This window comes from Mycteria americana, chromosome 12 (genome assembly GCF_035582795.1).
Source record: "Mycteria americana isolate JAX WOST 10 ecotype Jacksonville Zoo and Gardens chromosome 12, USCA_MyAme_1.0, whole genome shotgun sequence".
Classification (NCBI taxonomy): Eukaryota; Metazoa; Chordata; class Aves; order Ciconiiformes; family Ciconiidae; genus Mycteria; species Mycteria americana.
In genome coordinates, this window is record NC_134376.1 from 2229193 (window position 1) to 2242176 (window position 12984).

Consider the following 12984-nt stretch of genomic DNA (forward strand, 5'->3'; position numbering starts at 1 on the left):
GCCTGCCGGCTCCCCGCCCGCCGCGGATTGCCCAGGGCAGCCGCCTGCCCCTCTCCTCCTTACCCGGGTCAGCAAATCGCCCGGCCCGGCCGTGCCGAGAGCAGCGCGGAGGGAAGGAGGGGGCCGGGCGGGCGCAGCGCCGCCCCCGCCGCACGCTGGGCCGGGGCCGGGGCCGGGCCGTTCCGGCCGCCGCTGCCCGCCTCCCCGGGGCCGGCCGCAGGGCGGGGAGCAAAGGTAACCGGGCCGGGCCGGGGCACCGGGCGGGGCGCGTCGCACCATGCTCGGCGTGGGCTGGCGGGGCCTCGGCACCGCCCTGGCGGCCTTGGGAGCTGGGGCCCTGCTCCGAGCCGGTACGTGGGGCGGGCGGCGCGGCTCGCCCGGCGCCGGGGATGCACCCCGGTGGGACCCGGGGGACGGGCAGCCTCTCCTCTGCGGCCGGGCCGGGGCTTGGGGGTCGGGCCGTGTCCCCGGCGGCGGGGCCGGGGCGTGGGGAGCGGTGGGATGGCCCTTCGCAGCGGGGCTGGGGTCTGTGCAGCGACCTCCTAGCAGCTGGGACCGGGACGGGGGGGGGGGCGTGCGATGCCCCCCTTGCAGCCGGGACCGGGTGGGGGGCGTGTCGTGGCCCCGTACAGCCGGGACCCGCAGGGAGCTGGGCGGCTGCAGGCACCCGGCCGTGGGTGGCTGGCCCTGGGGCTGTCAGCGGGTCCCCCGGCAAGCTCGGAAGTTTGATGTGGTTTTTCTCTTTTCGTTTCCCGGCTCAGGGGTGCGCCGAGGTTTTTAAGCTGACTCACAGCCCCAAGTAGGTCAGTATCTGCGCAGCTGGAGCCTGTATTTCTCGGTGGCTTTTTGTATCAATAACCCGTCTGGGAGGCTCCTGTGGAGTTTCTGGGCTGCCAAAGTGCTGGTTATCGCTCTGGGAGGAGGTTTGGGGGACGGGGGCTGGCATTTGCACTGAATTTGATGGGTGGCAGATTGTATTGGCAACGTAGACAAAAAACAAAACTAAAACTGTCTGAGCTTTGCATTTACATTTAGGGCCTAAGTTCTGAAAGTGTCTCCTTGAACTAGAGCTTGGGCTTTAGCTTCACAGTGTCTCTGGGAAGTCTTGCCAGAGGCCTTTTGCATCACTCCAATTTTAAGACCTGGCCTTAACGAGTGAGAATTCATTGGAGTTAACTGCCAGACTTGGAAACCCTGATGCTTTCTCGGGAACAAGTATGTCAAAACGAGCAACTAGCAGCTCCTGAGTTCCCCAGGCTGCAGGGTGGGTGCTGCACCTTCCACGCAGGCTTTGCTCCACCAGTGGGTGGGTGCATGCCCTGCCCACACTGGCTGGAGCCGGCTGTGCTGCCGGCAGCGTGTGCCAGGTGGGCAAGCCAAGTAGGAGTGGGAGTTACCTGGGGTTTGTGGAGCCAACTCGCTTGGTATTGTGTGGAGCCACAAACTCGCTGGGTATCCAAAAAATATCTGTGTGCAGGGTATGTAAAAAGTGAATGTAGTGTTTCTTCTTATGAGGCAGTGTGGGGACCTTCATCTGAGTATTTATGTGCAGTCATTTTTGAGTGACAGCCATGTTTGAAATAGGAATTTTCCAGTCTTTTCTGTAATAAAAAGAGTAAAACAAAATGCTGTGGAGGAAATGCATGAAGCACCCCTTTTCTGAGGGAACCTACTGTTAAACTGTGCTGCTGCCTGCTTGCCTTCAGACTCCAGCATGTATGCAGTTATGTGATAACATTAACACTTCCCATCTGCAAACCCTTTCCTCTTGGTGGCTCAAGCTGCACTAACGAACCGTTCCAGAAAGCCGAACCGTGCAATTCAAAGGCTGCTGGTGTTCTGCTCTTCCCAGTCCTCTCTGCTTCAGGCGTGAAGTCAGGAGGGACGCATTACAAAACTGAGTGAAAATGAAGTCCTTGAGCGTTAATTTTGGAGCAGCCCTGCATGCACTACAGCGATCCTGAAATGATCTGTGTTAGTGCTGGGCCAGGGCAAAGGTTATGTATTGCTTGGGGCGCTTCTTTGAGCAGAACAGGGTCCGAGAACACCCTTCTCGTAAGAGCAACTCTGGGCATGCGTGAGAATGCTTCTGGTCTGCTCGCTGAGCGGGCAGGATGGAAAGGTGCCGCTTAGCTGCAGCTGGGAATTCAGAATGAGTTTCATACTTTGTGGATGTTTTCTCATTCGTTTGTTTAAATTACATTTTAGAAAACATTTCCTTATGCGGTGTAGCTTGTTTGTTTGTTTTGCAAGAATTGTGAATTAAACATGCAAAGAGACTTTGGGATCATGGCCAAGGTTAGAAATGGTTCATAGGAAGAAAGCATTTTAAGTACGTGAATAATTCCTTTGACTTGAAGTTGAGGTTGCGTTTTCTTTTGGGTTTTTTTTTTTTTTTTTTTTTTTTTTTCCCCCAGTTAGTGTCTAGCATACAAACAAACATGCAGTATATATAGCTCTTGTGACTGATAGCATCCAAAAGAAAAGTCCTTCATGTTAGGGAGCAGTTAAAGAGCAATTGAATTTTTTTTTCCTATCAAGGAATAGTAAGGGGGGGTTTTCTGTTTGTTTTGTTCTTTTTTTGAAAGGACTCTTCTGCTCCAGAGGAACACTCGGCAGGTATGGATGCTTTTCTCAATACTACATGCCTTCACTGTCAAATACCTAGTGCATGCCTACACTCTTGTGCCTTGGGGTTTTCTTTGCAGCACTGTGTTTAGTTTTACTGCCATCTCCCCTCCCGACCTCCCTTCCCTCATAAGCAAGTGAGATGGTGGAGGTAGAAGGGGAAAAAGTTCTGGGCAGGACAGTTGTACCAGCGGGGCCTTACAACTCCTGCTGCCGTGGGTCTGGGTTTGCAGCAGCAGCAGCTGCGTGCCCCAGTCAGCACTTGGGTCTCGGTTTTGCAGCCTTGTTGGTCGTGTTGGTCTGTGGAGCTGCAGGGGGGCTGTCCGTGTTTGCCGCAGCCAGTCTGTGGGGCCTCCTTTCCCTAAAGCGGGCTCTTATCAGGGGTGGGCAGGACTGGCCTGTTTTGGGAGAGTGGGGCAGGCTGATTACGAGCGTGGTGACCCCTCCCTTTGGCGCTGATGGAGGTGACCAAGCATCGAGTGTTGGGAACCTTAGGGCTAGTGTCAGTGGCGCAAAATGAAACAGCTGAGCCAGCACAGTTCAGACCAACATAGTCACCTTCAGTGGTGTGCGAGGCCCTTGGACGTTAAGAAGACAACCGATTTCTGACTTGCAGAGACTGACACCTCCTTCCCTGCATGTGTATGGACCCAGGCTTGAGTTTCAGGTCCCCAGCAATGGAAGACCTTGTCCTCTTTGTTTCCCTTCCTTTTTTTTTTTATGGCAGAGCGTCTTAGGACTTGATTGTTTCTTTAAGAACTGCATGCCTGTGAGTTGAACAGCGGAGCCCAGGTTGTTTGCATCTGGAATTAGATTTGCTTGTTGGATCTGATTAAACATTTAACCAAAAGTAAATAGGGAAGCACACTGCTGTTGCATCAAGGTAGCCTGTGAGCAAGAAACCTGCCCGCAGTGTGTGCCTGGTGCCAGGGACCTGGCCAGGTGGGGAGCCTTGCCTTCCAAGCAGAGAGCCTGTCCTCTCGCCATGCACTGTGCAGGATGTGATTTCCCCAAGTAATGAGCCAGATACTTCCGTTGTAGCTGTGTGTATTTTTGTATTTCTCCTTCCTCCTCCTTTTTTGCCTTTCGTCTGTAACGTGGCCTTTTGTGCTTTTTTTGCAAAGTCACTGTTCCAGGCTGACCTTTGTCCAGCTGTTCCCTCTCCGTTCTGCTTTCCTGCCCCTTTAAATCTTTTCTCCAATTGAGGTACAGCGCTTTGTCCACATGAGCACATCTCTGGGAGCAAAGTGTCCCGTCCCTCTTTGGTACAGCTGTAGGGCACCAAGAGCCTCCCATGCTGTGGGGCACAAGGTGACACAGCCAGGCACTAACGCTTTGTCCTGTGGTGGCCTCTCTCCTCTTCCTCTGAAGGAGGCAGGTTGAGCTGTCCATACCCTTCCTTCTCTGGGGCTGTGGGCTGGGGGACCTGCTGTGGTCTGGGCCAGTTGTTCCCCTCCCTTGGCTAACCCGAGTTTTGACTGTTTTGGGGCCCCCAGGTCCAGCGCAGCTGCGAGCTGTCTTCCTGCACACGGAGCACGAGCGGAGGAAGTCGAAGACGATCACACAAGCCGACATGAAGGTGGAACTACTCCCAGCCCTCACAGACAACTACATGTACCTCCTCATCGATGAGGAAACGAAGGAGGCTGCAATAGTTGATCCTGTGCAGCCCCAGAAGGTAATGCTGTCCACTGCCCTTGGGAGCGGGGTGCCCACCGCTGCGGCTCTGGGAGATCCTTCCAGGTTGCCACATCCACGAGAGCATTAGTCACGCTCTGACTCAGGCGTGGAGGAAAGGCAGGAAATACTGGCCATGCATAACTACGGACAAGGCTTCACGTGCACTCTGCTTCTGGGCTCAGGCAGTTTGTCCCTGACTGCAAGGGTTATTGACCTGATTTTGGTTTTTGCCCTTAGTTTGATGTAGTGCAGAAAAGAGGAAATGGGACTGAGGGCTTAGTCATGGCTAGCTGGATCAGAGGCCTTGTGTCCTGATCTATAACTACGACTTGGAGAGGGATGAGCTCTCTGCAGAGTTGCTGGTGCGGCTCTCAAACCTTGGAGCAGGTTACGCCAGGCACCAGGTGTGCTGTGAAGTCATTTCATGTGAGTTGTAATGCTCTTGCTGTGCCCTGTGCCTGCAGGTTTTGGATGCAGTCAAAAAGCACGGCGTGAAGCTGACGACTGTCCTGACCACACATCATCACTGGTAACTATCTGCTGTAGTGGGATCCTTCCTTCCTCTGCATAAACACAGTCAAGAATTGTTGCTTTTCTGGATCAAGTTGGTTGTTAGGTTAATAATTGGACTTGATGATCCTAAAGGTCTTTTCCAGCCTAAATGATTCTGTGATTCTCTAAGCAGGAGCTTAGGTGTGAGGAAAAGGATCAGAGCTCAGGAAGTATTCCCTTGGGCTTGCTATGACCAGCTGCATTGTCTAGACTGCAAGCTCTGTGTGTCAGTGCCTTTAATCTTTAAAATGCTGACTTCTTCCAGGTGGCCAGTGAAATAAATGCGTGTGAAGGTAGCTGTGGAGTGCAGGAGGGAGCACACTCACACTGAGGTGCTAGGACATGCCTGTAAGGCGTGCTACTCACAGTCAGCAGTTGTGGGAGGATTATCTGGGTTGCAGATTAACTCTGCCAGGGACGTAAAGATGAATGTTTTGCTTTAGCAGTTTTGCAGTGCTGAACCTGAGTAACCTTTCCAGTGGGTCATAGTGGAGCCACCTCTGTGGCTGGAGAGCCGTCCCTGATCTGGCAGGGCCAGCACTGTGAGCAAATGCTGAGCTGTTGGGACATCTGTGTGCCTGCTCCACGGTGTCTTGTGGGACACTGAATTACATACCTCCCAGTTACCCCAATCTCTCCCCATCCTAGTTACTGGAGAGTTGACTGTGAGCCCCGAAGGACGGTGTTTCTCACTAGGTATGAACTTGTGGGGGGGTTGTTGTCCCCCCCCCCCCCCCCCCCTGCCCTAGTTACTGGAGAAATTATCGCCACTTGTGTTGATGTGGTGTTATCTTTTGATATGAGGACAGTGTTAGATACTGGGAGAATAGCTGCTCAGAAATGATCACCTGGAGGTTACCATTGCAATATGAGTTACAATAAATTTGTCTTCATTCCTGCCCAAATGCATTTTTCTGACCTTCCAGGGACCATGCTGGAGGAAATGAGAAGCTTGTAAAGATGGAGACGGGGTTACGCGTGTATGGGGGAGACAGCAGAGTCGGAGCACTGACACAGAAAGTGTCTCACCTTACATCACTCAAGGTAAAGGGAGTGAGCTGCAGGACGCGGCTGGGAGCATCTCCTGTCTGTGTCACAGCTTTAGAGCTGGACCGGTGTGGTCCAACTGGAGTTAATATTGTGGTCACAGCTCTGTTACCTTTTAACATCTCTCAGCTGTAGCTGATAGTTTAACTACAGCTTTCGCCCTTTTCCAGCCCTATGAACCATACATAACCCCTCTGTCTTGTTTTGGCCGGTGATACTTCGTTGATGAGAACATTGGCATGGCTCAGACACCTGCATTGCCTGGGGCATGCTGGGTGTCTGTGTGCTCCTTGGCAGCTACCTTAACAGGGGTGGTCAACGCGTGAAAGGACAGGGGTTGTGCTCTGCTTACAGCCTAGTTAGCACTGAACAAATGCAAGTGGTCCTCTCTGAACGACGGCTGAAATACAGGGTGAACAGAAAGTGGGCCAGCAGTGCTACCTGCCTGCGTTGCTTTTCCAGAACTAAAGCAGCAAACCTTGTTGGAACCTAGCTGTCTGTTTACAGATGAGCTGGCAGATGACACAAACTGCTGTGAAGCGTGCAGGCTGGCGTGAATGTCACTGCTAGTCTTACGGTGCATCTTTGGGAGGGGCAGCAGCAAAGAAGGGAGCACAGAAATACATGGGAAGGTGTGCAAATTAGGGCTGTGGGGGAAACATCCCCTTGGCCTCATGAATGTCTTTAATCCTTCCCTTTTTGTGAGTGTCATCCACTTCTTCCCTTGAGCTTCATTTTTGTTTGGAGCTTTTTACACTTGATTAACTTTGTTTAGGATTTTGTGTTGCTCTGGATCTGTTTGCTCTTGCTGCCAACCAGACGCTGAGTCATTCTGAATGTAAATGGAAGAATCTGGCAGTTCTCTTTGTCACGACACCTGCTAGGAGGAAACAGCTCCCTTCCAAGTCCCTGCCATAAAACTCTCTTGCTGGACTCTCCCAGGAGCAGAGCTGATGTTTACTGGCCAGCTATGTGAGAATTTGCCTGTAGGACTACTAGACCATTGTAATAGTTGCAATTCTTTTCTAACCATACAAATGCTAGCAAACAGTAGCTTAAGCTCTAGTCTTCTGCCTTCTTCTCAGGTGGGATCTCTTAATGTGAAATGCCTCTGTACGCCGTGTCACACTTCTGGACACATCTGTTATTATGTGACTAAGCCAAATAGCTCCGAGCCACCTGCTGTTTTTACAGGTGAGGAGTTGGGAGGTTGCATTGCCGGCAGTCTGTGTTGCAAAGAAATGAGCTAACCCCTCTGCCAGTGTGCTCCTGACTCTGGATGTGCATTCATCCCTTACTGCCAGTGCAGCTGGTTAACGTCCACATCTTGCCCCCTTACCAAGGGCTACCAGGTAGTAGTTGTAGATGAAACTGGTGAAACCCCTCTGGGTTTGTAAACCATTGCTGGACACCCTGCAAGCAACATCAAGAGCAAGCCCTGGATGAGTCCTACGTGTAGCATTTTCTTCCTTGAAACAAGAGCTGTTGCTTTACTGTCTCAGGCCAAACTGTGGCTTGATTCCAAAACCTGTTGCTTTTCCATATATCTATACTCGTATCTATAAAAAAAACTGAGAGAAGAGAAAGTAGGGGTGTAAGAGAGGGCTGGTGCTCCATCTCTGGTAGCCAGGTTCTGGATCCTGTTTTGGAGAGTAGGGTTCCCCCTTCCCCGAGACTGCGCCCAGTCTCCGCAGACTGCCATGTCATCGCTCTCCTGATGGGCATTCTCCAGAGCTTGCACCAGCTGCTGCATGGAAGAAGTAACGGCTTAAGCAAGATTTTAGGGAGCACTGGGGAGAAAATGCAGAGGCAACTCATCTTTGTTCAACTTCATAGCAAAGAGACCGAGTGTTCCTTGTCCACCCTAGAAAGGACAAGAGGGGACAGCAGACTGCCCACAGGTAGGGAAGCGCTGGCATGGTTTGCCTGGCGAGGCTGTGGGGTTTCCTGCATTAGAAGTTGCGTTTGCTGCGTGGGTTTACGTAGCACTGAGCCCGCATGGGGCAGCAGTGTAGCCTGGCTTTCCCCGTGCCTTCTGCTGAGCTGCAGCGAGGACAGCAATGGCAGGACAGAGCCCTCAGGGACTGCGTGCTCACGCTTTGGTGTGAGGAGCCTTGTCTGGTCCTGATGCCCTGTCACGCCTTCCTTGCAGGTGACACGCTGTTTGTGGCCGGTTGTGGGAAATTCTTCGAGGGAACCCCGGAGGAAATGTACAGAGCACTGATTGAGATTTTGGGCAGCTTGGACCCCAAAACGGTATGAACCTCTCCTTTTGTGCTAGTAAGTTAACTGGCCAGAAACTATTACAGGCATCAAAGAAACTGTCTTCCTAATAATATTGTTGTTCAAAGAGAGAATTTCTCATGTGTTGACGGAATGAATGCTTACGTCAGGAATTGTCTTTGATGCTGAATAGCTGGAGTCCTCTGGGAAGAAAATACCTACCCCAAATATGTTTGTGCTTTGTGGGGAAAGAGTAGGGGCTGTTTATTAAAACAAAGGCTAGTGAGCTGGGATGCCTGGGCTCTTTCATCAGGCTTGCTGTTAATTTGATAGATAGTACTGGCTGATAACTCCTGGCACTTCTCCTGTGCCTGTCTCCGGTGGAGAGTGTCCTGTGTCCTGGAGGGTTGACTCTTGTTCCTCCTCTGCCATAACATCGATGATGGTACCTGGCACTTCACCTTTGTGCCTTCAGAGTTACCCAGTGCCACTCTTCCTTTCTCTTCCTAGAGAGTTTACTGCGGTCACGAATACACGATCAACAATCTCAAGTTTGCTCGACACGTTGAACCCAATAATGTCACTATCCAGGAAAAGCTTGCTTGGGCCAAGGTAAGCCGGTTCATCCTTCCCCTAGACTTGCTGGATGCTATCATGGAGGCAGAGCCTCTCTGAGGAGGTAGAGGAGGGAGGACAATGTTGGGGAGAAAGAGACGCTCAAGTTCAGAGCCAGGAGCTGCAGTATGCTGTGCGCCCAGGGGAGCGATGTGTTGGGGAACAGGGTTTGTGTGTGGCCCAGAGAAGATGGTTTGCTCTCTGGTGGAGATGTGACCCTTCCTGGAAACTTATTCGTATAATTACAGGCTGATGGCCGCATCTGTCTGGGGGGGTCAGCTCTGTCCCGAGTCTCTCCCTGTGCACCGGAGTGCTTGTCTGTCTGGCTGTGTGCGTGGCCCTGGGAAGGGCCTGGCCCGAGGAGCAGCTCAGGCAGTTAGGTGCAGCACTAACCCTGCGTGTTTAACATACAGGACGTTTCTTGTTCACCAAAACATTCCTCATCAGGCAGAAATCTCTCCCTTGTTACAGGCAAAGTATGACAGCGGTGAGCCAACCATCCCCTCCACCATTGCAGAAGAGTTTACGTACAACCCCTTCATGCGAGTGAGGTACGGAGGAGATGTGGGTGTGGGAATGGCCCTTGTGTTTGGAGGGGGGATGTAGGAAGAAGGAGGTCTCCAAAAAAAGAGCTGTAAGTGGGAATTACTCTCTGGCCTTGCACATTCCTGTTGTGATGCCTTCAAGACCCTCCTTAAAAAATCTGCCTTCCAAGAATAAGTACAATAAAATGTACTTGCTGTCTGTCGTGGTTTAGCTTCCGTCGGCAACTAAGCACCACACAGCCGCTGGCTTACCCTTCCCCCCCGGTGGGATGGGGGAGAGAATTGGAAGAGCACAAGTAAGAAAACTCGTGGGCTGAGATAAGAACAGTTTAATAATTGAAATAAAATAAAATACTAATAATAATGAATTGTAATGAAAAGGAAAATAACAAGAGAGGGAGAGAAAGGAACAAAACCCAGGGAAAAACAAAAGAAAACAAGTGACGCAACTGCTCACCACCTGCTGACTGACACCCAGCCTGTGCCTGAGCAGCGATTGCTGCCCTCTGGCCAACTCCCCCCAGTTTCTATACTGCGCATGACGCCCTATGGTATGGAATAGCCCTTTGGCCAGTTTGGATCAACTGTCTTGGCTGTGCCCCCTGCCAGCTTCTTGTGCACCTGGCAGAGCATGGGAAGCTGAAAAGTCCTTGACTGGTGTAAACATTACTTAGCAACAACTAAAACATCAGTGTGTTATCAACATTATTCTCATGCTAAATCCAAAACACAGCACTGTACCAGCTACTAGGAAGAAAATTAACTCTATCCCAGCCGAAACCAGGACACTGTCCTGGCAGAAGCTTGCTGCAGTGAAATTTGAAGGGTTGTGGTGAGCATCTCTGCCAGTGCTGAAGTCCCTGACTCAGGAGACAGAACAAGCTTTCTTGTGTAATTATGTTCCTTCATCAAGCACAGTTTGGCAGATGGGCGTGGCAAAAGATGCTGTTCAAGGTCCAAGAGTGTTTGCAATTTCCTCTTGCCAATGAGCGTTTAAACCAAGGGAGCTGCTAAGCCTGTGCCAAAGCCCTGAGCCTTTGATCTTTCCCCTTGATGCAGGCGAAACGTGATAGTAGTGACTTCATAGATGAGATTTGATCTTGCGGTCTTTGCATTTGCTGTCCCTGGTGTTCCTCCTGGCAGGGAGAAGACAGTTCAGCAGCACGCTGGGGAGACAGACCCCATCCGAACAATGGGGGCCATCAGGAAAGAGAAGGATAACTTCCGAGTCCCGAAGGACTGAGCACTCTGCCTGTATCACTTTAATGTCAGTTTAAGTGTAATTTAGACTATTCAGATGTTTTAGGAGTTGAACCTTCTGTTGTGGTTGAGACAGTCATATTTAGGTTTTTATTTTGTTTTAATTAAGGAACAAAAAGCACTTTGCCCTTGTCGAGATGTTCTACAGCATATTTATATTATGATGAAGAATATTTATCCTTCTGTTGCTGGCTCTGAAACTGTCACGTGTCACATGCAGATCATTTTACAAATGTTGGTACGTGGCTCAGTCTGGGGTGGGGAAGGGTCAGACCTTGAGGCCTAGGAAAAGCTCCTGTTATTTTTGTAGGAGCCTGATGCGAATGCAGACAGTGGGACTGGGACCCAAGGTGTCCTCATTTAAAACAGAGGCAAAATGCAGTAACTACATTGCCAGCTGAAGATTTGAACTTTTCTTCCATGCTGCTACTTAAACAAACACTTCTGGTTTACTGTTGCTTCTGGCTCCGCTAAAACCAGTTCTCGGTGACAGACCTGCTCTGCGGCCGCCAGTTCAGGGCTTAGTTGGTGAAATACGGAAGGTGGCCTGGCTCTGGGCATGGCACACGGGGACTGTCCGGCTTTTCTCTTCTCTCCGACATTCCCTGTCGTCGACTGCAGTAACTTTTCCAGGCAGCGTGCTGGCTTAGAGATTGCACTGTTGCTTATACCCTTTCACTCTTAACTTAAGCCTGTTTGCATGTACCTGCTTACTGCTCTTAAGTGTGATCTGTATGTTACTTGTATTAGTACCACACAAACGAAGAAGGGATTTGTCTGCTGGTTCAAAATCCTGCGAAGAACTTACCTAGTGACTAACTGCGTGTCTAACAGCGACGAGATCCTCCAACAGATGCCTTGCTGCCGATAGCCAGAACAGCTACTTTGTACCTTGCTGTGAGTAATGTGGCAAACGAGCATTTATGAGCTGGGCGCTGTTCCCCAGTGCGAGAGCAACTGTTCTGGGAGACTCCAGCTTACGGGCCTGACTTACAGCAGGCTGCTGGGATCGATCACCCACCCTGCAGCCTCTGCCTGGTCCAGCCTCTCTGCTAGAAAGGCCACAGAGGTGATGTTAGAAATGGTGAGGGTGTCTACGTGTTGCCAGATTAAACAGGGCTGGGGTCTCAGACCCCCCGAGAAACCACCTCGGCGTGGCACGTTTCTTTTTCTTGGTTGGTCCATGGGGCTTAAAAGCCGTCTCTGTTCTCGGAGCGGTGCTGTATGACCCCAGTCTGCAGCCAGCTTGAAAACTGCAGAGAGGGAACTTCCCCTCGGGCTGTTTTTCTGATGGGGAATAATGTGTTGTAGTGGATGAATGGGATAAACTGGGGCAAAATAAATCCAGGTTTTCAGCGAGTGGGTCACCCCCTCCTGCACTTCCCATCCTCCAGCTCGGTGTCTTTAAACAAAAGAGATGTGAGTGAAGGGTGGTCGGACCCAGCCTTGCGGGCTTGGCATCTGTGTCTTTAATGCATCGTCCTCCTAACGGTGTTTTCTTCCTTGTTTCTTGGTCTCAGCTGCATACTGCAGATCTGCTCAAGTACAAGAGATTTTCAAACAAATGTTTTGCAGCTGAAACTAACAAAAGATTCAAACGATTTTGGTTCCAGTTTCTCCCCCTCTCCCCAGTGCGTGTTGGTAAGTAATGCCACGATGGAGTCCGTAACCACCTGGGTGTCACCGGTGTCACTTTGGTCTGCTGTTCCAACCAACACGCCGAATGGCAGTGTATGAGCGGGATTTGATGTAGCACCATTTCTTTATTTGCTTTAAAAAGGTAAAATTTATGTAGTTCGGAAAGAAAAGTGGTACCTAAAACTTTACTGTCTTCTTGAATGCTGTGCTGCTACAACGGAGCATGACTGTACTGATGGCTGTGTGACAAATGAGCGAATAAATAACAGTTGTAAACCGAGCAGCGGCGGGGCGGTCTGGAGGAAGGGGGTTTCTTTACCTCACCATTTTATTTATTTTTTTTGTACTAGCGATTGAAGTCAACCAGCTGGGACAGTCTTTCTACCTAATCCTGGGGGGGTGTGTGCGTGGCAGTTGGGGATCCTCCGGGGCTTTATTCAAGCTCTTGTTACAACTGTATTTTCTTTCTGAAAGAACGGAGCACGTTCAGCGCTTGTTTCCTGCTTGCGAGCGCCGTTTCCCTCCTTCACAAGCGGCATTTGGGGAACCACGGTCAACCCTGAACCGGGGGCTTGTGCCCAGCTGGAAGAGGAGCCGGGGCACGGCTCTGCTCCTGCCTGCCCCACGCCTTTGGTGCTTTTTGGGCTTGAGTGGGTCGGCGGCTGTCCCTGGAGCTCTGGCTTGGTCGTGCACGAGACCCCCCCAGGACCTTCCTCCTGCTGAACAGCAGTGCCAGCATCTGGGACTCGCCCGTGCCAGCTTGGGTCACCGATGTTCCCAGCGCCTGGTGGGAGCC

The 12984-nt window shown here is 51.3% G+C and overlaps 1 protein-coding gene across 14 annotated transcripts; it reads left to right on the plus strand.

The window, feature by feature from the left end:
* The first annotated feature begins 105 nt into the window (after window positions 1-105).
* Window positions 106-12468, plus strand: HAGH (hydroxyacylglutathione hydrolase). 14 transcript variants are annotated; one of them, XM_075514728.1, is made up of 11 exons: window positions 160-234; window positions 762-803; window positions 2589-2619; window positions 4125-4306; window positions 4773-4837; window positions 5787-5904; window positions 6993-7101; window positions 8060-8163; window positions 8641-8742; window positions 9217-9296; window positions 10434-12468. In XM_075514728.1, the coding sequence occupies exons 4-11, from the start codon at window positions 4202-4204 to the stop codon at window positions 10531-10533; spliced, it is 783 nt and encodes a 260-aa protein (XP_075370843.1). In that variant the 5' UTR covers window positions 160-234; window positions 762-803; window positions 2589-2619; window positions 4125-4201; the 3' UTR covers window positions 10534-12468. The 14 variants fall into 14 exon arrangements, 12 of the variants coding, with proteins under 12 accessions (XP_075370847.1, XP_075370840.1, XP_075370843.1 ...); XR_012777561.1 differs by lacking the exons at window positions 160-234; window positions 762-803 and adding an exon at window positions 238-350 and having other exon boundaries at window positions 10434-11447; window positions 12164-12468; XR_012777562.1 differs by lacking the exons at window positions 160-234; window positions 762-803 and adding an exon at window positions 238-350 and having other exon boundaries at window positions 10434-11447; window positions 12183-12468.
* The last annotated feature ends 516 nt before the right edge of the window (window positions 12469-12984 follow it).

Excerpts from the sequence above, each read along its gene's own strand:
- HAGH (XM_075514726.1), top strand. The coding sequence starts at position 278 with ATGCTCGGCGTGGGCTGGCGGGGCCTCGGCACCGCCCTGGCGGCCTTG. Across the intron at positions 4,838-5,786 it reads CTGACCACACATCATCACTG|GGACCATGCTGGAGGAAATG; the intron begins GTAACTATCTGC and ends CTGACCTTCCAG. Across the intron at positions 8,164-8,640 it reads GCAGCTTGGACCCCAAAACG|AGAGTTTACTGCGGTCACGA; the intron begins GTATGAACCTCT and ends TTCTCTTCCTAG.